Below are 23,742 nucleotides of genomic sequence, written 5' to 3' on the forward strand. Positions count from 1 at the left end.
TTTTTAATCTTCCAAATAATGCTCTAAGTGGTGTGTGTATGCGTGTGTGTGTGTGTGTGTGTGTGTGTGAGACAGAGAGAGAGAGAGCACAACAATTGGGATAAGCAAGAATCAAACATAAGCACATAAGCAGTCTGGCTGCAGAGCCATGCTCTTAATCACTATTCCGTGAGGTTGTTCACTAGGATGTGGTCTCCCCAAATGCAAGGGCTGTGTAATATTTACTACTCTCTCCCTAATGCCTATCATAGTGTCTAAACATGTGTAAAAAGATGAATCCTTCCTGATTTCCATTGAAGATCTTAATGTCACATACTTTCTCTAAGTGACTGTGTCAGTGTACAGAAAAATCTCATTGCACTATGCATTACAGTGTTTTCCATGCTCAGTATTTCTAAGTTCCTGATATTTCCCTCTCCTCCTCATTCCCTAAAGAGAGAAAAGCAGCATGAGGATGGAGAACCAGAGCAGCGTGTCTGAGTTCCTCCTCCTGGGGCTCCCCATCTCGCTGGAGCAGCAGGGCATGTTCTTCACACTGTTCCTGGTCATATACCTGACCACAGTTCTGGGGAACCTGCTAATCATCCTGCTTGTCAAGCTGGACTCTCGCCTCCACACCCCCATGTACTTCTTCCTCAGCCACTTGGCCCTGACTGATGTTTCCTTCTCCTCCGTCACTGTCCCAAAGATGCTGTTGAACATGCAGACTCAGCACCTATCCATATCCTATCCAGGATGTGTTTTACAGATGTATTTTTACCTACTTTTTGGTTGTGTGGATAATCTCCTTCTTGCAGTGATGGCATATGACAGGTATGTGGCCATCTGTCACCCTCTGCGTTACACCACCATCATGAGGGAGGGGCTCTGTGTGCTGCTGGTGGGTGGCTCCTGGGTTCTTTCCTGTGGCAGTGCCCTCTTGCACACACTCCTCCTGGTCCAAGTGTCCTTCTGTGCTGACAACATCATTCCCCACTTTTTCTGTAGCCTCTCCATTCTACTTAAGTTGTCCTGCTCAAATACCTCCCTCAATGAGCTGGTCATATTCACTGCAGGGGGTGCAACTGTCATTTTTCCTTTTAGTGGCATCCTGGTCTCTTATGGCCGCATTGGGGCTTCTCTACTGAGGGTCCCCTCTACTAAAAGGATTTGTAAAGCCTTGTCCACCTGTGGGTCCCATCTCTCTGTGGTGTCTCTATTCTATGGAACAGTTATGGCACTGTACTTTTCTTCCTCATTGAGCAAGTCCAATGTCAGAGACATGATTGCCTCACTGATGTATACAGTGGTGACCCCCCTGTTGAACCCCTTCATCTATAGCCTAAGGAACAGAGACATCAAATTGGCTCTTGGGATTCTTTTCAGAAGCAGTATCCTTTGTGCCAAGTGAGAATCACCTAATTGTTTTCTCATTTCACCCACTGACCTTGTCAGAAATGCCATCTTGGAAAATTGTGTCCTGACCATGCCCGTGTTTCTAGCATCGTGCCAACTATCCTTCAAATGGGTAGTTAGGGTATTGGACCCAATCCCTTTCACTTTATTCACATCTGTGGTTCATTTATTCCTTCATAACCCTAAATATGCATTTGCCACAACACACATTCATCTTTATAGTCTTCAAAGCACCAAACTCCTTATTAGTTTGGTGTAATTGATAATCCTGAATAAGTTGCACTATTGTTTTGTCTTTCTGAAAAGAGATGAAAGACTTGCTAGGAAAACAAAGCATGCCAACCTCCTCTCTCAAAAGGAAAACATGGCACAGGCATTTTATGCTTCCTTTTTAAAGATAAAAACAGTTTTGCTTTAGGCTAAGATTACAGATATGAAATGTGATTGTATTTTGGACTAAGTTGTACCATTTTACACTCTGAGTTTCTGACTCCCGGGTGGTAGATGGTCAGAATCCTCAAATATGTTATGGTAACTCACTTTATCTATAATAAAATGAACATTTGGACTCTCAAACAGAGTCAGCTTACATTTTGTGGAACATTATTTTTATAGGTAGAAAAAAAAAACCTCCTCAGCAATAGGTCTTATATTTTTAATTATCACTCTCAGTTTCTACCTGTTAACGTAAATGAGATATAAATTAGCTCCTCATTTTCTCTTTCTTGTCTATTGTCTTGCAAAGCTACAATATTCAGGGAATTTTCTAATGTTTAGTACTTTTTAAAGTCCAGAATGCTTACCTTCTTAATATAGTAGTCAGATAATAAAGTGCTTTTGATGGTTTGCTAAAACTCAAAAAAAATTTAATTTGGTTTTGCCTGTGACAAGAACTTAATAAGGGAACACAGAGGAATCAATGCCATTACCAAATTTCCCCATTCTTGGAAGACTGTGTTTTTTCCTCAAAGTTGGATTTCGTGGTGAGAACAGCCTACATTTGTCTGATTGATTTTAGCATGGGAAAATGAGTACTTTAGTCTTGTTCCCAAACTTAGAGATGCCACTTCTAATAGGGGAAAGCTAAATGCATGAATTTATAATTCATGCACACAAAAATATTTACTTCATGACTACTGTATGCCAGGCAATTTTCTAAGTTCTGGGAATAGAAGTTAAAGAAAAAGGACCTCCAAATCAATCCCCACACAGAGTTTACAACTTAGCACTCCTGACCCTACTCATCATGATCTGTTTTTTCCACAACTACACTTCTAATGCACCATAAGCTTATTTCCTTTACTGTCACTGCTTCTTTTCAGGAATGTAAGCTCTACACAAGATGGGTTTTTCTGTCTGAAATAGATAAAAAAATTCCTAAGGTTTGTTTGTGGGTAAAAACTGCTATGCATAAACGAAGCATAAAAAGGGAAAGCAAGAGTGCTGTGGGGGTTATTCAACATTGTGTGGTCCAGGTAGAGCTCATTGGAAAGGTAACATCCAAAGATGTATGTGAGGACAGGTAAGTGAGCCATGGGGATGTCTGATCAAAAAACATTCTAAGCATGAAGATCAGTAACTAGAAAAACTCTGAGGTGAGATGGTGCCTGGTTTACTCCAGGAACATTAACAGGACCTCTGTAGCTGAACAGAGCCAAGTGGAGGATGGATGGTAGGTGATAAGAGATACCAGGGGACCAGATTTTGTAGGGCACTTAAGTTCAAAGTAGGTGTATTAGTCAAAGTTCTCCAGAGAAATAGAACCAATAGGATGTGTGTGTGTGTGTGTGTGTGATGTGAAGAGAGCGTGACAGAAGGGGAGAGAGATTTATTTTACGAAATTGGCTCATACATTTGTGGATGCTGCCAATTCCAAAATCTGAAGAGTAGACTGGCAGGATGGAAACCAAGGGAAAAGTTGCACTTTGGGTCCAAAGACCGTCTCCTGACAGAACTGTCTCTTTTTGGTGAGAATCAGACTTTTTCTTAAGGCCCTCCACTGATTGGATGAGGCCCACCGACGATATGGAGAACAATATGCTTTACTCAAAGTTTGTTGACTGCAATGTTAATTCCATTGAAAAAATACTTTCATAGAAACATCTAGAATAGCATTTCACCAAATATTTAGGAACTGTAGCCTATCCAAGTTAACACACAAACATAGTAGAGTTTTTGGTTTTCAATCTGACTGATTTAGGAACCCATTGGACAGTGTTCAATAGAGGGATAACACGATCATACTTAATTTTGTTATTGTTTCTTTAAAAAAACCAGATTTTGAGGTATAAGTAATACAATAAACTTCACATATTTAAAGTCTATAGTTGAACAGTTTTTACATACATATATTCCTATGAATTATCACCAGAAGTCATCAAGATCATGAAGTTTCTCGATACCTTCCCACCTGCTCCCTCCTTGCTCCTCCCATCTTTCCCCAGGGGAATCAGTGATCTGTTTCCTGTCACATAGACTAGTTTGCATCTTCTATAACTTTATCTAAATGGAATAATACAGTATGCATTATTTTATTGCTGCCTAGTTTTACTCAGCGTAAGCACTTTGAGATTGATTCATTTTGTAATATATATCAATACTTCATTCTTTTTATTGATGAGTAGTGTTTCATTGTATGGATGTATCACAGTTTTTTTGTCCATTCACCTACTGATGGACATTTGGGCTGTTTCCAGTTTTTGGTCATTAAATAAAGCCATTATGAACATTCTTCTGTAAGTGTATGTATAGACATATACTTCCTTTTTCCTTGCCGAAATACCTAGTGATATGCTAGATATACGCTTAACATTTAAAAAAATTGTCAAACTATTTTCCAAAGTGGTAATATCATTTCACATTCCTATCAGCAGTATATAAGAGTTCCAGTTTCTTCATAGCTTCAGCAACAATTGGTAGCAGCAGTCATTTTAATTTTAGCCATTCTAAAATGTATGTAGAGGTGTAAACAAGTTTATAGACCTGGAGCCACTTGATTGGAGGGGTGTCTGGGTTCTTTTGAGAAAGAACTCTGTAACTGGGAGATTTTTTTTAACTTCTTCTTGATTCTCTCTATTCCATGCCTGATTTTTTTTGTACCCCAGCACTTTTCACCATTTACCTACCATTTATTTTTCATTAACATCTTTTCTGCACCCCACTTGGATGTGTGTTCCATGAGAGGAATTGTGTTTATATTATTTACTGCGACATCTCCAGGGCATATAGCAGTGTCTTACTTTTGTGAGAGCCTTAATCATTATTTGTTAAGTGAATGAACAAATGAATTCATTCAGCAATTACCAAGTGCCTATTGTGAGCCAAAGCTGATCCCTAGTGAATACAAAGACATTGACAATAAACCCTTACATTTATTAAGCCTTGATTTTGTGCTTATTTAACCGTTCTTCAAATTCACACTAAGAATACTATTATTATTTCCACTTTGAACAACCTGAGTCTGAGAGATCTTTGATAGATTCCTCAGGTATGCACTATTATTAAGAGGGAGAGGTCAGAGTCTTTTCTCCAGACCTTATAGACTCAACCCCTGTACTCCTCAACAAGGCACAGACCCTTGCCTAAAGCAGCTCACTGAGGAGCGGGGAGACCTGTAAATGTTTAAGGGGCTCTATTTTCTAATGGAGGCCTATTAGGTGTTGTGGGAGCCTGACGAAACCTGCTTAAGCCCTTGCAATGCCTGGGCCATACAATGCTGTACAGAGAAGCTAAACTCATGATGCAGAGGCTATGGGTGACTGGGGAACCTCTTGCTTCCCATCTGGAGACTTGACCAGTAGCCCAAGGTATCGCTGACATTAGGGACACTTTCTCATGTGACTCCAGTTTCAGCTTAGCCCCTCTGAACCCTAAACATGCTCCTTTCTGAGAGACCAGGAGGAAGTTGGGCAATTAGCTGTTAGTTGAGTCCTTCTCTAGTCAGGGACTTGGAGTTGTTTCCCTGTGGCATCTCTTTCTGATGGTTAAAAGGAAATCTTCTTGCCCATGGTTCTGAACCTGGTGAACAGACATGAAAGTCTGTAAAGGTCCTTGGGCCACCAAGGTTTGCTCTTTTTCCTTGGATCCTGGGTCTTCTGGACAGAAAGTGATGATTCAAGTAACAGCAGGAAGCAGAATGTATCTGAACTCATAGCACTGGCTTATATCAGAAGGAGAGCAAAATCTCCGTAGCTGTGTGTGTGTGTTTATGTGGGGGCTGTGTGTGTGTGTGTGTGTGTGTGTGTGTGTGTGTGAACACTTTCCCATTTAATAGCTTTGTGGCCTTGGGTTTGACTTCTCTGATGCTCAGCATCCTCCACTGTCAAAGGGGAATAATGATGATGCTCTAAGATCTCATTGGTATGGTGCTTAACAAATACTAGGCACGTTGTAAGCACTTAGCAAGTTATAGCCTCATGGAGGCTGAGACACTTGACTCTCCATTTTCTGACACTTGGGAGACAATATTTGTTGTGAAGACAGGAGTATTAGTCCCATCCAAAGGATCTACAAATCTCCAGGTCTCAGCTTCTCCTCTTCCTTACTGAGCATTTTCCCAGCCTCTTGTTTTCACAGATGGTGATGATGAGATCAAGGTGCATTTCTATACTGTTCTCTTCCCTTCAAATTGCAGCACTGTGGTTTTATTAGCTGCTCTGGTTTCTCCTCCAGGAGAAGTTTGAGACCCCAGGTTAAGTCTGACCTAGCAACCTTAAGTAAGAATCCAGTCCTTGCCAGAAGAACTGTCCCCTCCTTGTGCCCCATGAACTGAGCCAAGCAATGACCCCAAGCAACCCCCAGATCTAGAATAAGCATCTGTTGTCATATCCTTACACAACAATGTTCATGTCAAGTTCCTCTCCCAAGAATATGGGTATTTTATCATTTAACCTTAGTTTAGGCTCCTCTACCTCCCATGGAAAGAAATTGGTGGATTCTCTCTCTTGTGAAAAGATTATCAGAAAATCTGCCTTTGAGACCAGGTTCCACTGGTCTCAAATCTATAAATGCAATACAATATCTTTGTGACATTTTGTACATGATTTCACTACTCGTGTTAATAAAATGGAAGGAAAAAAATCACTGTCTTCTCTACTACCCAGACACAACATAAACACTTATGGATCCAGTGAATTGAAGGCATATAAAAGCCATTTGCAAACTAAAGGACTGTAGGAAGCTGAGTGAAAACAGTTATCTGAGCAGGAGGACTCCTTCAAATCCTGAAATAATATTTCATAAGGTCCTGGCTCTTTTGTCTAACTAAAGAGAGGGATAAACTGTAGTGTCATGGGAGCAGAGATTCAAACTAATTTTAAAAAAATGAGAATTGTGACTTCAGAAGTTACTAACTGTGTGATCATGTTAGTTTCTCACTCCTTCTGAGTATGTATATAATAAAGTTTAATAACACCTATCTCCTGGAACTGTTGAAAAAATGTAATCAGGCAATAATGCAAAAATATATTTGTCTGATATAGTGCTCATTAAATGTCAATTATTATCAGTATGAATCAGTTTTAGGAAATAGTGATGGTCAATTGGGTAATTGTGGATTCCAGTAGTCACCTCCAATACTTCGGTATTTCCTTTATGTTGCAATTGTAAATGAGATTGTATTCTTAATTTCTCTTTCTGATACTTCATTATTAGTTCATAGAAACACAACTGATTTTGTATATTGTTTTTGTATTCTGCAACTTTAAGGTATTCATTTATTATTTCTGAAAAATTTTGGGGGCATTCTTTAGGATTTCCTATTATAAAATCAAGTATTCTGCAAATAGTGACAGTTTCAAATCTTCCTTTCCAATTTGGATCCCTTTTATTTCTTTTTATGACTGATTTCTCTGGACCAGGACTTTCAATACCATGTTAAATGAGTGGTAAAAGTGGGCATCCTTGTCTGGTTCCTGTTCTTAGAGAGATAGCTTTCAGTTTTTCTCCATAGAGAATGTTATTAGCTGTGGGTTGGTCACATATGGCCTTTAGTATGTTGAGGTCCTTTCCTTCCATACCTATTTTATTCAGAGTTCTTATCATAAATGGATGCTTTATCTTGGTAAATGCTTTCTCTGCATCTATTGAGAAGATCATGTGTTTTTATTCTTGTTAACGTGGTATATCACGTTGATTGACTTATAGATGTTGTACCATCCCTGCATCCCTGAAATAAATCCCACTTAATTATGGTATATGATATTTTTAATGTATTCTTGTATTCAATTTGCTAGTATTTTGTTGAGGATATTTGCATCAATATTCATCAGTGGTATTGGCCTGTAATTTTATTTTTTGTCTTGCCTTGTTTGGTTTTGGTATCAGGGTGATGACTATAGTAGTTACTGGCTTTGTGACCATGGGCTGTTTGCTTAACATCTCTTAGCTCCAGCACACATGCATGCACACAAACACAGAAGAAACATATATATAAACAAAATACCTTCATTTTAACTGGTGCATAGTAGGGCACCTGTTTAATAAATTTCAAGTATAATAAGATTGATATTAAGAAATAGTCATGTTACTAAGATAAATACTAATTTTAGCAGGCATCATCAATCTTACAGCATCTACTAGTTCTTAGGTTCTAGGGAAAATGTTCAGGTGTCTTACTGCTTATGGATACTTATAACTGAGCCATTTTGATACACTGAAGATAGATGCAGAGAAATAGACAACAAGAGAGATGATAGAGGGCCGGCCCCATGGCCAAGTGGTTAAGTTCACGCTCCGCTTCGGCGCCCCAGGGTTTTGCCTGTTTGGATCCTGGGCGCGGACATGGCACCACTCATCAGGCCACGGTGAGGCAGCGTCTCACATGCCACAACTAGAAAGACTCACAACAAAAAAATATACAACTATGTACTGGGGGGATTTGGGGGAGAAAAAGCAGAAAAAAAATGAAAAGATTGGCAACAGTCGTTAGCTCAGGTACCAATCTTTAAAAAAAAACGAAACAAAAGGGGAGAGATGATAGAAGCATAATTTACTTTTTCCAAAAGGAGTAAAATGCATCAAGCTACATCACATCAGGAAATTAACCACATGGTCTAGGGTGTGTGTCTCTGCTCCTTCCCTGAGACATTGAGAGCCCACGTACGTGAACACAACTTTTAGATCAGCCACCTTCTTCTTTATAATTCCCACCTCACATTTCTGGTGTATTGGGTTCCTAAAGATCAACTTAGGATTTATCTGGGCACTTGACACTAGCATGAAGATGTTAGATGACATATCCATGCCCTTACCATATGAAGAACTCTGCTCTAACATCATAAATCAAATTGAATTGTTTAATTTTTCTGTAAACGCTATGTGTGGGCATTGTTGTGCTTATTTTGTAGAGGTTCAAAGGCTAGGAGAAATTAAGATTTTGAAACTAGTTGGGAAGTATTAGGGTCAGATCCTCCTGGAAGTCTAGTTGCAGATACACTGATTTGAATTAGTTCATGAAGACTACTCCTTAGAATGTGAGCTCCATGAAGGAAAGGCTTTTTTCTGTCTTGTTTTCTCCAGGAAACAGTATGGCATCTAACACGCAGTTAAATAAGTAAATAAATTCCCCCTGGTTTGCAATGAAGGAATTTTGATGGCCATTGGAACTCTGATGGCTCCCTCCTGCTCTACTAGGGTTCAGTGGGGATTCAGGCAAAATCATGAAAGAAATATCCTGAGGAATTCTTCAGTAGAAAGTAGATAGCTCTACTGTGATTTCCATCACCACTATTATTTTACACATTCTCCGTATTCCTTCAACCTAACCAGAGAGAAGAGGAGTATGAGGACAGAGAACCAGAGCAGTGTGTCTGAGTTCCTCCTCCTGGGGCTCCCTATCCAGATAGACCAGCAAGGCATGCTCTTTGCCCTGTTCCTGGTCATATACCTAACCACAATGCTGGAGAAACCTACTCATAGGGCTGCACTCTTGCCTCCACACCCCCATGTACTACTTCCTCAGCCACTTGGCCCTCACTGATGCCTCCCTTTCATCTGTCAGAGTCCCTAAGGTGTTGACAAACATGCATACCCAGCATCCATCCATCGTCTATGCATGGTACTCAACATAGATTTTTTTTTCATATTCTTTGGTTCTATTGTTAACCTTCTTGCACTGATGGCATATGATAGATATGTGGCCATTTGTCACCCTCTACACTACACTGCCATCATGAGGGAGAAGCTCTGTATATTTCTTTTGGCTGGATCCTGGCTCCTCTCTTTCACCTGTGCCCTATCCCACACCCTCATCCTGGCTCAACTGTCCTTCTGTGCTGACAACACCATCCCCTACTTCCTCTGTGACCTCACTGTCCTGCTTAAGCCCTCCTGCTCAGACACCTCTCTCCATGAGATTTTTATCTTCATTGTTAGGGGATTGGTCATTTTCCTGTCATTTACCAGTGTTCTTGTCTCTTATGGCAGTATTGGGGCCACCATCCTGAGGTTTCCCTCAATCAAGGGGATCTTCAAAGCTTTGTCCACCTGTGACTCTCACTTCTCTGTGATTTTTCTGTTCTATTGAATAATTGTGGCATTGTACTTTTTCCCATCCTCAAGCAACCCCAGTGGCAAAGTCATAATTGCTTCATTGAAGTATACAGTGGTCACTTCCATGCTGAATCCCTTCATCTACAGCATGAGGAACAGAGACATAAAATGGGCCTTGGGGAAACTTCTCAGGAAGGAGATCTTTTTCTCCAAGTGACAGTACTCTCTTCTTATTCTTATCTTATTCACTGACCCAGTCAGATATCCTTGATAATGTGTAGTTAGATGACCAACTTTGTTCCTTCTCCCTACACACTCTCCTTTTCGTAGTCTCTCCTATTTTTGGTCCTCTATAGTCCTTGGGATTAGAAGTGTAAAATATATTTGCCAAAGATAGCTTCTCACTCTTTAAATTATTGATTCCCAAATTGAAGAAGATTCCAACTGTCATATGTGTTTGAGAAATATTTCTTAAACATAGAGTGAAATGTAGATTTGACCCTATGTTCAAATTAGTTTTAATGTTTATAAAATTGAATTGATTTAGAAAGTAAGGTGTTAGAAAATATTTGCATGAAAATTAATGATAATCTATAGTGCTGAAGATCCTAGTCAATGGTTTTTGGACTTTTTTTCATTTTTTTTCTGCTATTGTGAACAACATTGCTATGAACCTTCTTATTTTTGTCTCCAGTTGTACATGTGCAAAACTTCTTTAGGATATAAACCTGAGAGAAGAATTGCATGGTCCAATGTACATTTTCAACTCTAAAACATAATGCCATGTTGTTTCTCTATTAGAAACGAATAAGATTTCCAATTAATATACACTGTTGCCAACAAAGAGCAATTTCTAACTTAAATTTTCCAACCTATTAATATAAAATGGAATCTTATTGAGGTTTTGTCTTCCCTGATTATTATGGAGGTTGATTATCTTTTTACGTTATTATTAATCCATTTGAGTTTCTTTTCTCTGAAATACCTATTAATCTCATTTTGCTTATTTTCTGTTTTTGCGAAGGGACATGTAAGGGTATTTTTGTTACTAAATTATAAGCTATAGCAGGGGGCAGGTTTTGAAGAACGTTCAGAAAAATGGTAGGGAATGGGATAACAGAGTCTAAAGATGAAGATCTGTTAGGAAGTGGCATATGTCATTTCCTAATTCAAAGAGACACTTTTTCTCATATTCATTAAATAAGAAATCCTGCAGAGTCACTGTTTTTGTCTTGATCTGACGTATTAAGGAAAGAGGTAGGTTCCAATGATGTTCTTCTGGTTTGAGAAGGAAGTCTTGTCAAATCATGACTTTTAGGAACACAGGCCGATCAATTGTAGCATTATAATCAGAGCAACAGATTATCAACCATGATCCACACAACCTAGAAACCATTTCTGAAATCTAAATACCTTACGTGACTCTTCATTCAAACAGCAGTTCCAAGTATAGATTGGTTTTAACACAAAACAGAACAAATAAATAGCACTTACGAATATTCAAACATCTTCACCTCAGATAAGAAGCATATGATATTCATCTCCTATCTAGCTTCAAAGAAATGGAACTGTAGATGTGTGCAATAAATTTGAATCGATTTTGTGAGAGGTTTAGTAGAAAGCATCTATTGAATGGTTATTGTATAGTCTTGTGAGAAACTTACACCAAGAGAATGCTGACTCCATAGCCTTTGGGCAGGAGACCAATATCTATAGAAACTGTCTTCCATTCCCCAGGGTCCAGCTGTGGTGATGAGATATAAAGTCCTTTAATCTTTTGTTCAGAAAGTGAAAGTATTAAAGTATTTCTGGTGTTCTTGAGATAGCAAAGGGTTCAGAAACAAGAGACTTTTGTTGACACACTCAATCTCTGGCTTCATTTATAATGGACTCTGAATCACAGTTTTCCCAATGCCAACCAAGCAGGCAAAAAGCTTTGTGAATCGTAAAGTTCCCAGCAGGTGCTTTGTGGTTATCATCATCATTCCTCCAAGGGTGAAGTTTCCTATGGCCTGCTATCAACAAACTGTTCTTCCCTCAAGGGAACCAAAGGTAACAAAGCAATTATTTCCTGTTTGTCTCTAATTTGGAGCTGGAGGTAGAGAACTGCCCCCCACACCCTCCACCTCCCCTCCCTCCGCTGCCAGGCCCTCTCCATGATTGGTAAAGTTAGAACCCATGTTCATTGCTCAGGAGTTGTAAATAAGCATGTGTTCATACGTCTATCTTATTTGCTTTTGAACTGATAACGCTTCTCCCTGTTGCAATGCATATTTGAGACCCTTAGAGACTCCACCTGCTTCTTTGTATCCTGTGTCTTCTAGAGCAAAATGAGAGAACCTTCCCAGGCCTTGTAACTGAGGTATATGTGCTCATCACCTGAGATGCATTGTAGAGCAGGAGTAGAATTTAAATTCAATGGCGTGATGGCATGCGTTTGCGTGTTGATGTGTGTGTTTGTGTCCAGTCTGTGGTACTGATCCCTAACGTGGCTCTTCCACTCCTCACACCAGAGAATAAGCTATGAGAATAGAATAAAAACATTGCATTATAGTTGAAATGGCCTTACATAAACTGGCTCCTGGATAATTCTCCAATCGCATAACTTGCCCATGCTAACTATGCTCCTGAATTTTCTCGGTTCCTCAAACACCATAGCTCTGTCCTCTGAAAATGGCTAGAAAGCCCATTTTTATAATCTTCACACAACAGGCTCTTATTGTGTAGGATTTATTTTAAAGACCCCATTAAAACAGGCTCCCTCCCCAATTAGCCTCTTGTAATTTGACAATATCTATCAAAATTGTGAATGTATATATCCGCCAATCCAATTTATAGGAATTTATCCTAGATATATATATATATATACACGACAACTATATGTATGTTGATATATATGTTAATGTGAAAATTGGCATATGAACGATGTTATTAATGAAATATTGCTGGAAATAGAAAAATATTAGAAAGAAGCTAGATGTCCATCAGACAGCAAGTCAGCACTCTCATGGTGAGAAACTCACTGTTATTAACATGGTATGACTAACAGCACTGTGTAATTTGTCTCAGGTAATAATATTAAATTAACAGGATTCTTAATGTAGTGGACTGAAGAAAGTAGTAATTGTAGAGATAATTTTAGTCAAATCGGGAGAATTGGTACATAATGTAAACTTTAGTTAACCCCAACATGCATGGTGAGTTCTGTAAAACATTCTCACTTCTCAGAAAGAAAGATCTTTAGACTGCATGTCTTTATATAGTATATTGATTCCATTTTTTAGCAGATAGGCAATCATGGTCTTTTTCCCTATCATATTGTGAGTGTTCCCACGGACGAGTCTAAGACTAACTGATCTCAAGAAGAAAGAGAGAGAAATGACAGCAAGATCAAAGTGTAAGAAGTGTTGGTATATAACGAGAAAAATATTAGTCATGAATCACTGGCATAAAACTTAGGTTAGGAACTGTGAAAAAGGAGCCATTATTCGGTAAAATCTGGACAGACACTTACAAAGAGCTTATTCTTTGGCAGATCCAGTATCTGAGAGGGAAAGCCAAAGTATTTCCTGGTGTTCAGAGCACTTGAATAAGAGTGATCTCATTAGAACTGAGGGAATTAGATGGGAATTTGGAAGAGAAGCAGACTTTTTTCTCCATATTCCATGAAAATTCCTTTAGAGAGAGTTCTGGTAGACTGAAAATGTTGAGGAGTGGGAAGGAATTTTCTTAAGGGATGAACTAATGGCTACACAACTAGGTATGTCACTAGGTCTTATATGTTATTGACATACATTCTTGTCCTTAATGCTTTGCCTTGATTAGTTACATATGTTTCCACCAAGTCTCCAAATTTTGATTTCTGGGAGATCAGAGGACCCCACTGAGTTGTGTTGACTTGATCCAATCCATGGAAATAAAGCAATAGCCAAAGCATTTGTGAGAGGTATGAGAAAGATTAGGAAAGGCCAACAGATCAATTGGAGAGCCTCTACTAGAGTTTCTAATAAGTGATTACTGACTTAGCCTTAACCATAATTTCCTAGTCTCAGATTTCTGTCATGAACCCCTGGACTCCTCATTTGAACCTGTTCTGATATCATCATTCTGATGTTTCATGGTTTCTCCAAAAGAGATTCTTTTGGTTTCTAGATGGATGCATAATAACCTGAAGTCAGAGCAACACTAGCCCATCAGTAGGGTAAAAAGCATGAGCCATTCAGGTTAAAATTCATGTACTGACAAGTTCAAACCATGTTTCATTACGTGATAGTCATAATGATTTCTCATACTTTCACATTTTCATTTCTTTTTTTTTATCTCCAGCAAAAGAGAAGAAGATGAGGAGGGATAATGAGAGCAGTGTGTCTGAATTTCTCCTCCTGGGGCTCCCCATCTGGACAGAGAAGCAAGGTGTATACTACAGTCTTTTTCTGGTCATGTACCTGACCACAGTGCTGGGGAACTTGCTCATCATCCTGCTCATCAGGCTGGACTCTTGCCTCCACACTCCCATGTACTTCTTCCTCAGTCACTTGGCCTTCACTGATATCTCTTACTCATCAGTCACAGCTCCAAAGATGCTCATGAATATGCACACACAGAGTCAATCCATCTCATATTCTGGGTGCATTTCCCAGGTGTATTTCTTCTTGCTGTTTGGGTGTCTTGACAGCTTCCTTCTCACATCAATGGCCTACGACAGGTATGTGGCCATCTGTCACCCCCTCCACTACACCACAATCATGAGTCAGAAGTTGTGTTTCCTGCTAGTAACTGTGTCCTGGGTCCTATCCTGCACTAACGCACTTTTGCATACCCTCCTCCTGGCCCGTCTATCTTTCTGTGGAGATAACATTCTCCCCCACTTCTTCTGTGACCTCTCCACATTACTTAAGCTGTCCAGCTCAGATACCACAGTCAATGAGCTGATTATAGTCACTGTGGGAGCAGTAGTCATTACCCTGCCATTCATATACATCCTGGTCTCTTATGGTCTCATTGGGGCCACCACCCTTAAAGTCCCCTCCACCAAGGGAATAGGCAAAGCCTTGTCCACATGTGGCTCTCACCTCTCCGTGGTATCTCTGTACTATGGAGCAATTATTGGACTGTATTTTTTCCCCTCATACAGTGAATCCAATGACAAGGATGTCATCGTGGCTGTATTCTACAGTCTGGTCACTCCCATGCTAAATCCCTTTATCTACAGTCTGAGGAATAGGGATATGAAAGGAGCTCTGGGGAATGTACTCAGTAGAGGAAAATTTTCACCATGATGAGCATTTTTTTTTCCTATTAAGCTAATATAAGTCTTGCTTCATCCTGCACATGCAACACAAGCATCCTTTCCTCTCTGAATAGCTGCTTTTTAGTGAAACTTGATGTGACATTCTTCCTTCAGTCTCTGTTTCACTTGGACTTAGTTTTCTTCTCTGTTTAGTTTTTGTTCATTTTAGAGAGTCATGGGAAAGGTTTATTTATAATTTTTATGAAGTCGTAGCTTTCAGTCTTTTATTTTTTATAGTTTACAACTCTTATATAGCAAAGTTTTTCCCTTCTCAAGATAACAAAAATATTCCTTCTGGCAGTTTCTTGATTTTATTTTTGTGTTTAATTTTGTAATACATTTGAATTTATTTTTATGAATGACATCAGTTAGATATTGAGTTTTATTTTTATTTCTAATTTCATATCAATTGTCTGAATTTTGGTTGCAGTTATGTTTATAGTATTTTAGTATGACATTTTTTTCCCATAAATTCAGAGGACCTGGCCAAAAATTGAAATGAGATGATTTTCTGTAAAAGGCCAGGAAAATTGTCCAGATAGGACTGATACTGGTCCCAGGTGGTGAACTCAAACTTGACTGTAGCCCTCTGTGTCCTTGGATGGCCAATTTGGCCAATTGCTGTGAAACATGGTAGTGAGAGTGGAGATTTTAAAGTTGCTTTCCAAGTGATGATGTGAGTATGGGTGATGAGTCTACTCTGATGAGGCGGTTCAGTCTTTCATGATATGGTGCTAAGAATGTCTAGTAAGAATATTGGGAAATCTGGGCAACCTGAATTGAACTCAGGCAACACTTAGTGTAGTTTAAATATACCTGAATTCTAATAAAAGTACTTCCCTGTCCCAAGTTTGTGAATATAGAGTCCTATGTTTCCATCTGAAATGGTAAAGTTTTGTCTTCAGTCGTTGAGGAACTACCTCTGCTCAAGGCAATCATAGCTAACTTCATTGCTATATGCTGATAGCTGTGACAAATATTTCTGTATCCATTATTCCATTTAATCTTAGTAATTGGAATAAAGGAAGTGATTTCTATTAAGACAGGCTTAGCAAGTTGCCCAGTGCCACAAAACTAGCACTTATTTAGTGGAGGTGGTACTCAAATTACTCTACATGTGAAGTCAAATCTTGAGTACTTCAAATAACTTCAATATGTTTCAAACTTGAGCAATATTTTTACCCATTTTACTTGGAAATTTTATTTAAACTTTAAAAAATATTAAAATTGCATACAATAGAAAGAACTTATATAACATATACAGTATAAATATGTATGTGTATATATATAGTATGTTGTTTGTGTATATATAGGTGCATATGTATTTTTTTAATATATGTGAAATCTAATCATACTTTAAAGAATAATATTAAGAGTAATCACTTAACAATCTCCAGGCTTATTTAGTAGAAAATTATCAATATTGTTAAGCCCCTTGTATCTTCTCCTCATTTGTATCTTCCTCTCCTCTTAAAAATACCCAGTATCTTTAATATTTCCAATATTCTCTTATTTTTCTTTAAAGTTTTAACACATATATTTATCCTTCAATTTTTCCTGCTCTAGAACTGCATATAAGTGGAATAATATTATATTTATTTTTATAGGCTTTGCTTTTGCTGTCTAATACTGCCCTTGTGAAATTCATCTGTACTGTATAATATTCCATTGTGAGGCTCTAATAAACTTGTCTGTTCTATTTTCTATGGCTGTTTTGTTTGCTTTCAGCATTTGCTATTACAAACAATGCTGCTGCAGACATTCTTGTACATCATCTAGTGCATATATGCAAGATATTCCGTAAATTCTATACCCAGAAGAAGAACTACTGGATCGTGGGCATGTGTATATTCAACTTAACTATTGCTGCTAAACTCTTCTTAAAATAGTTCTACTAAGAAGCCAGTATGAAAAGTTTACATACTGTATGATTTCAACAATATGACACTCTGGAGAAGGCAGACCATAGAGACAGCAAAAAGATCAGTGGTTACCAGAGATCAGGGCTTGGTGGGGAGAAGGATAAATATGTGGAGCAAAGGGGATTTTGGGGACAGTGATACTATTCTGTATGATGCTGCAACAGTGGATACATGTCATTATGTATTTGTCGAAAAAAATATATACAACACGAAGAGTGAATTCTAATGTTATCTGTGGACTTTAGTTAATAATATACCAATGTTGATTCAGTCATAACAAATGTACCACATGGATGCAAGATGTTAATAATAGAGGAACTGGGTAGGGGTAGAGGAGAAGTATATGGAAACTTTCTGCTCAATTTTTCTGTAAAGCTAAAACTGCTCTAAGAAATTTTCTATTAATTTTTTTTTAAATTATACTAATTTAAATCTTCACCACCTGATACGAGAATTCCTATTACTTTACTTGTTCAACAACACTTGGTATTGACAGGCTTCTTAATTTTTGCAATTCCGGTGAGTAGAAAATTATATCTTATTGTAGTTTTACTTTCTAGTTCCCTGATTATTAATGAGGTAGAGCATCTTAGCATATGCTTATTGGATATATGTGGCAGAGATGGCTGACTGTCCACCAAAATTTCATGACCTCCTGTAAACATGTAAAGTTGTCACTGGGAGGCAGTTGCCACATTTTCTACTAATCTAGATGTAGGTACATGGCATGTTCTCCCCACTGGAGGAGAATGTGACATTCCTGGGTAGAATTTTAAAGAAGAGTATGTGTCTTCTCCTCTATGGTCTGGAAGCAAATGACCTGCTGCCCTGAGAGATAATTGAACCTGGTCCCTGAATTACCACATAGTGAAATGCCCTCAACCTACTATAAGATCCACACTGCACCACTAGAGCAGCCATCACAATCTTTATTGACACAAAATTTTCTTTTGTGAGATACATGATTATTTCTTTTCCCTGCTTTTTTTATCGGATTCTTACTCTTGTATTTATTGTGTTGTAGGACAGACTCCATATAATCTGGAAATAAATCCTTTGTCAGTTGTATATATTGCAAGTGGCTTTCACTGACATTGGCTAGTAAATTATTTGCTTTTCAATCTGGTTTAAACCAAATATATTAGAATTTAAAAAAAAAAAAAAAAGGCTTCCCTGGGGGCCAATCTGGTGGTGCAGTGGTTAACTTTGCACATTCTGCTTCGGCGGCCAGGAGTTCGCTAGTTTGGATCCAAGGTGCTGACCTGCACACTGCTGGTCAAGTCATGCTGTGGCAGACATCTCACATATAAAGTAGAGGAAGATGGGCATGGATGTTAGCTCAGGGCCAGTCTTCCTCAGCAAAAAGAGGAGGATTGGCAGCAGATGTTAGCTCAGGGTTAATCTTCCTCAAAAAAAAAAAAAAAAAAGACTTCCCTCTCTCAGGTACCTATAGATAGCGTGCTTTATTTTTATGTCAAGTTTTCAAACTGCCTTCATTCCTTGAAATTCCTTGAAATATATGAAGTTGATTGTTTTTAATGTGTTAGGTAGAGATTCATTTTAATGTTTTTCATATAAATAATGAAGTTTTTAAAAGTAATCAATTTTAAAGACTTTATTTTTTCTCCACTACTCTGCAATAGATGTCCTCGACTAATAATGGAAGTATCAATTAGGTAATTTCATCTGTACTGCAAAAAAATAGATGCAGGTAAATGATGGGTAATCTTTAAGTTGAAGCGTATCGGTAAGGATTTGTTCAAGAGAGTAGAACAAAAGTGTTTGCCTACAAAATTGTTGCAAGGTTGGAGAAAAACCAAAGAAGTTGCCTTTGAAGATTAAAAAAGCCAAAGCTAAAGATTTCAGCCTAAAGCATAAAATAGATAGTTTCAAAAGATTAATGTGTAGTAGCTGCAAATCTCAAGAATCACTGAAGAACTCCTACAGGTATCTCAGTCTGTAGCAGTAATGCAGGTGGCTCTTAGGAGCTCAGTTGGAAACTACTATGAATCTCACATCTGCTGATACTTCCAGCTACAATTACCTCCAGAGAGGAATGGCTTCCCCTCTGACTTCTAAATCTCTCACGAGTTTCTCTCATTGGAAAACATTAAATATGGACAATACAGAAAAGAATAATCCGGAAAATGTAGTTTCCAGCCTGACCACTACAATGCAAGACAAGCCTTCCAAGTGGGTGATGATGATGCTAAGTTAACAACAGACAATCTAATATAGGACATAAGGACAAGAAAGAGGGATTCTGTAGGAGGCTGAGAGTGCCCATACACAAGTCCCAGGAACAGGATGAGGATGCAAGGGACAGAGCCAACCTAGATGAGCCCACTTTAGGTCAGATAACCAGAAGATGGTCAGAGAAGCATGAGTGAGACCAGCCAAGTCTGGAAAAACAACCATCCCAAGCTAGATCAGCCTAAGGTAGATCAGCCAAGCATCAAACAACCCTCAGATTCATAGGTAACATAAATGCTTATTGTTGAAGCCTGCTGAGATTTTGTGGTCATTTGTTATCCAGCATTTTTGTGGCAAGAGTTAACTGATATACAGGGGGGTGAAAAAGCCCTGTGTCACAATGGCACGCCTAACATCAGTGGAGTGTGAAAGTACATTCCTGCCTTGGAAACGAAAAGGAAGGAGTAAATATTTTTTTAAACAATAATCCAATATACAACACTTAATATCTGGAATGTTGAATAAGTACTTCTCAGAAGATGTAATTTATTCCTGCTATTCTTTCAAAACTGATTTAATTGAGGATTGTTTCACTCTTCAACTGAATAAAATCTCTTATGAACACCATAAATTCTCTTCTAACCCTTAGGTATTAGAAAGGGTAAAGATTACTTCCTATCATGAACACTGCCTCAATTCTGTAGTTAAATTTCATTTTCCCTCATTGGATCTGGCTGCAGGCAAACATCTGAAGTCCAGAGAGGAGTCATACAGTATATTATCTCTTGTCCCCTCATTTTCCTCAAGTCTAATTGGAGTTGCTGAACTCACCTTCTGGGGATGGAGTATGGAAGGAAGAAAGAGAAAGGGATGACAATAACATGCTTTTTTGGTTGCTACCCTATTAAAAGGTTTTGACTTCTCTTGACCTGGATGGTGGTTAAAACAGACTCATTCGCTTATTGTCACTTCCAGGCCAGGAGGTATTCAATGACTTCTGGGCTGGCATCTCTGTGATATAACTAAATATATTTCTTCCTGTGAAAGCTTCTCCTCATAGCCCTTGGTTTTGTGGTGGTATATTCCCTTCAGATCTCTTATTCTCTCTTGGAGCTTCCTAGATTTCTAATGGGTTTTCTTGATAAGAATTGAAAATGGTTTTGTATCATTTCTCTCTCACACATAACCCACCTGTGGTCCATAGGGAACATTTTTGCTTATTTTGTCCCACCATGAAAAGAAGTAAAAGTGTTTCCCAATATAATTCTATTCTATAATTCCAGTTCTTTCTCTCTCCCCTCCTATTTCATTGTTCCTATTTCTCTCACTCTCATAAAAGCAAGGGACATACATCAAACTATTTAAATGGTTCTTTTGAAACTTCTGCCACTAAAGCTCAAGAGAAGAGGAAAGCGCCCCCTAATCTCTTGGAAGATTTGGGTTTGCTGTACAGCTTTGTCAAAAAAAAAAAACACACAAAAAACAAAACACATCGCTCTACAAGAACCTCTCATCTCCAGTTCTTAGCACTTTTTAGATACACATCCACGTTGAGAGGCTCAAAAATTATGAAATTGATTATTGAGCATTTCCTACAAACATCTTCATTTTGCCTCTTACAACTCACTTTAGTATTTTGTGTCTATCAAATCTTGATATATCAGCTAAAACTTCCAATTTCACAGCCAGACACGTGCTGCTCCCTCTTTCTTTGCTCATCAGGACAAGATAGAATTTCATGTGCCTGGATAATTCTAATTTTTTAAGTCTCCGGTAGAGCAACACCTTCTCTGGCAAGTTTTTCATATCCTCTGCCACTAGGCTGAGCTAATTATTCCTCCTCAGGGCACAGTAATCCATATAAACAATCATAGTCCTTGGCTGAATCACTCTGGAGTCAGACTGCCAAGACCGAAATCTTCCTTTCACTAACTGCAGTTTAAAGGAAGTCTTCAGCGCTTTGAGACTGAGTTTTCCCTACATATCTCTTAGGGTTGTTGTAAGGATTAAATTAGTTGATTTTAATGTATATTAAGCTGTTCAACCAGTACCTGAGACAATAGAGGTGACATTTATTTTGCTGCTGAATATCTATATGTGTTTGGAGGGTAAGAAAGCATGGGCTCTATTCCTGAAGGACAAGAAAGTAGTGTATTAATTATTACGTAAGGAGGGTAAAATTTAATATGCTTTCCCTGAAAGTTCTAGAAGTGCTCAGGGTCCTGGCATGCCTGGGTGCTTGGGTGAAGGAGAAGTCAGTTTGTCACCAAAATTGAAAATTCTTTAGAAATGGAAATGTGAAAGGCCAAACACATTTTATAACAACTCTAATATTGGGAAAGGGTCATCCTGACAGCTTCTATTCAGTGATACCAGCCAAAGTGACATAGCATCCTCAAAGTATTTACAATCCCCATTATCCAAGAAAAGAGCAAATTAATTCTTAGAAAGCATGTAACATTTTAATACTCCTCTTAGAAGGTGCGAGCATAATGTCAGCCAAGATTTCTGAGCAACAGCTGTGGAAGGAGGACAAGTGAGCTATATTTTTAATAACGTGTATTTACATGTAATTGTGGAGACAAGATCATATAAGTATTTAAAAACAAAAGTAAGTATCAGATGGAAAAATATGTTTTCTTACTCAGGAGTTTTCTCAATGCCCCCTTCACGTCTTTATTTCTCAGGCTATAAATGAAGGGGTTTAACATGGGAGTGACCACTGTGTACATCAATGATGCAATTATGTTATTGCCATTGGGGTTGTTGGATGAAGGAAGGAAATATAGACCAATAATTGCCCCATAGTAAAGTGTCACTACTGAGAGATGAGATCCACAAGTGGACAAGGCTTTGCAGATGCCCTGGGTAGAGGGAACCTGGAGGATGGTGGCCCCAATATGGCCATAAGAAACCAGGATGCCTAAGAATGGAAGCACAATGGTTGTTAACCCCACAGTAAAGATTACCAATTGGTTGAGGGAAGTGTCTGAGCAGGACAACTTGAGTAGGGCAGCAAGGTCACAGAAGAAGTGAGGGACAGTGTAGTCAGCACAGAAAGACAGCTGGGCCAAGAGGAGGGTGTGCAAAAGAGCACAAGCACAAGAAATGAGCCAGGACCCAGCCACTAGCATGACACAAACGCTCTGACTCATGATGATTGTATAATGCATAGGGTGACAGATGGCCACATACCTGTCATAAGCCATTGAAGTGATCAGGAAACTGTCCACAGCAGCAAAGAATATGAAAAAATATGTCTGTGAAATGCACCCTGCATAGGGTATGGATTTGTATTTAGTGTGCATGTTCATCAGCATCTTAGGGACAGTCACAGATGAGAAGGAGACATCAGTGAAGGCCAAGTGGCTGAGGAAGAAGTACATTGGGGTGTGGAGGTGAGAGTCCAGCCTGATGAGCAGGATGATGAGCAGGTTCCCCAGCACCGTGGTCAGGTACATGCCCAGGAACAGGGTAAATAATGCACCCTGCTGCTCGGGCCGAATGGAGAGCCCCAGGAGGAGGAATTCGGACACACCGCTCTGGTTCTCCCTTCTCATACTAATACATCAGCTGGAGGGGAAAGTTGAAAAGAAAAGGAATGTCTTAGGATAAAAAAAAATGATCATCGTGCCATAGCATAATAGAGATATTCTTTTGATCTAGGGAATGCCTTCACCCATATTTTCCTATATTTGATGCATGTTTTGATAGATATATGTGGAAAAAGTGTAGGTTTACTATATACAGCCGCTTTCGTTCTTAATCGGGTCCCATCCTCTGTAAATGATAATATTAACAATTAATGTTTATGAAATGCTGTCCTGATGCACTGTTCTAATAGCTTACATGTAGTGGCTGATTCAACAGTCTTAACTAGGCAAGCTAGGTAGGTATTGCTGTTATTTCCACCTTCAGATTGGATAGCTGAGGCAGACAGTCTCACAGTCACTGAGGAAAGAAGAAGAGAAGCAAGATTTTGGACCAAAGTACTGTGACTTCAGTTTGATCTCTGGAAGTAAAACAAGTGATTTGACATCAGAAACCTCATTAACCTTCATAATTTTGTGTGTAATGAGCTGTTTAATCCTGTATCCTCTGCTGCTCTACCCATTCCATGATTATTTCTAATTTGTGCTTTGATTATAGACCCAGAACCTATTGCAGACAATTATTGCATACACAATATAAATTTGTTGATCAAATAAAAGATGTCCTATCTAATTAAATTCATCATGGTGGCCTCTTTAAGAAACTTAGATCAGGTCTTGTTCAAGACCCAGGTCTAACCCTAATAATTCCAGGGTCCCATGCTACTTAGTTACCACATGGCATCACATTCAAAGAAGGACAATCTAAAAGCCAAACATAACTTTAAAAAGGAATTTTAATGTGTTTGGTGTCTCTAAAATAGCCTATTAGAGATTTATTTCCTAACCCAAATCAATATTT

At 38.6% G+C, this 23,742-nt stretch overlaps 3 protein-coding genes and 1 pseudogene across 3 annotated transcripts; 3 read left to right on the forward strand and 1 right to left on the reverse strand.

The window, feature by feature from the left end:
* Window positions 1-435: 435 nt before the first annotated feature.
* Window positions 436-16,878, forward strand: LOC103555898 (olfactory receptor 1J21-like). Its single transcript, XM_070596362.1, has 2 exons — window positions 436-813; window positions 14,212-16,878. Exons 1-2 carry the CDS (start codon window positions 807-809, stop codon window positions 15,162-15,164), a joined length of 960 nt encoding a protein of 319 aa, XP_070452463.1. The 5' UTR covers window positions 436-806; the 3' UTR covers window positions 15,165-16,878.
* On the forward strand, window positions 449-1,390 carry LOC103555896 (olfactory receptor 1J4-like). Its single transcript, XM_008527709.2, has one exon. It carries the CDS (start codon window positions 449-451, stop codon window positions 1,388-1,390), a length of 942 nt encoding a protein of 313 aa, XP_008525931.2.
* LOC103555897 (olfactory receptor 1J4-like) lies at window positions 2,902-10,102 on the forward strand (annotated as a pseudogene).
* On the reverse strand, window positions 16,380-22,850 carry LOC103555899 (olfactory receptor 1J1-like). Its single transcript, XM_008527711.2, has 2 exons — window positions 21,935-22,850; window positions 16,380-16,384 (listed from the first exon to the last, which is right to left on the reverse strand). Exons 1-2 carry the CDS (start codon window positions 22,848-22,850, stop codon window positions 16,380-16,382), a joined length of 921 nt encoding a protein of 306 aa, XP_008525933.2.
* Between the last annotated feature and the right edge of the window lie 892 nt (window positions 22,851-23,742).

The sequence above is a fragment of the Equus przewalskii genome, chromosome 26 (genome assembly GCF_037783145.1).
Source record: "Equus przewalskii isolate Varuska chromosome 26, EquPr2, whole genome shotgun sequence".
Taxonomy (NCBI): Eukaryota; Metazoa; Chordata; class Mammalia; order Perissodactyla; family Equidae; genus Equus; species Equus przewalskii.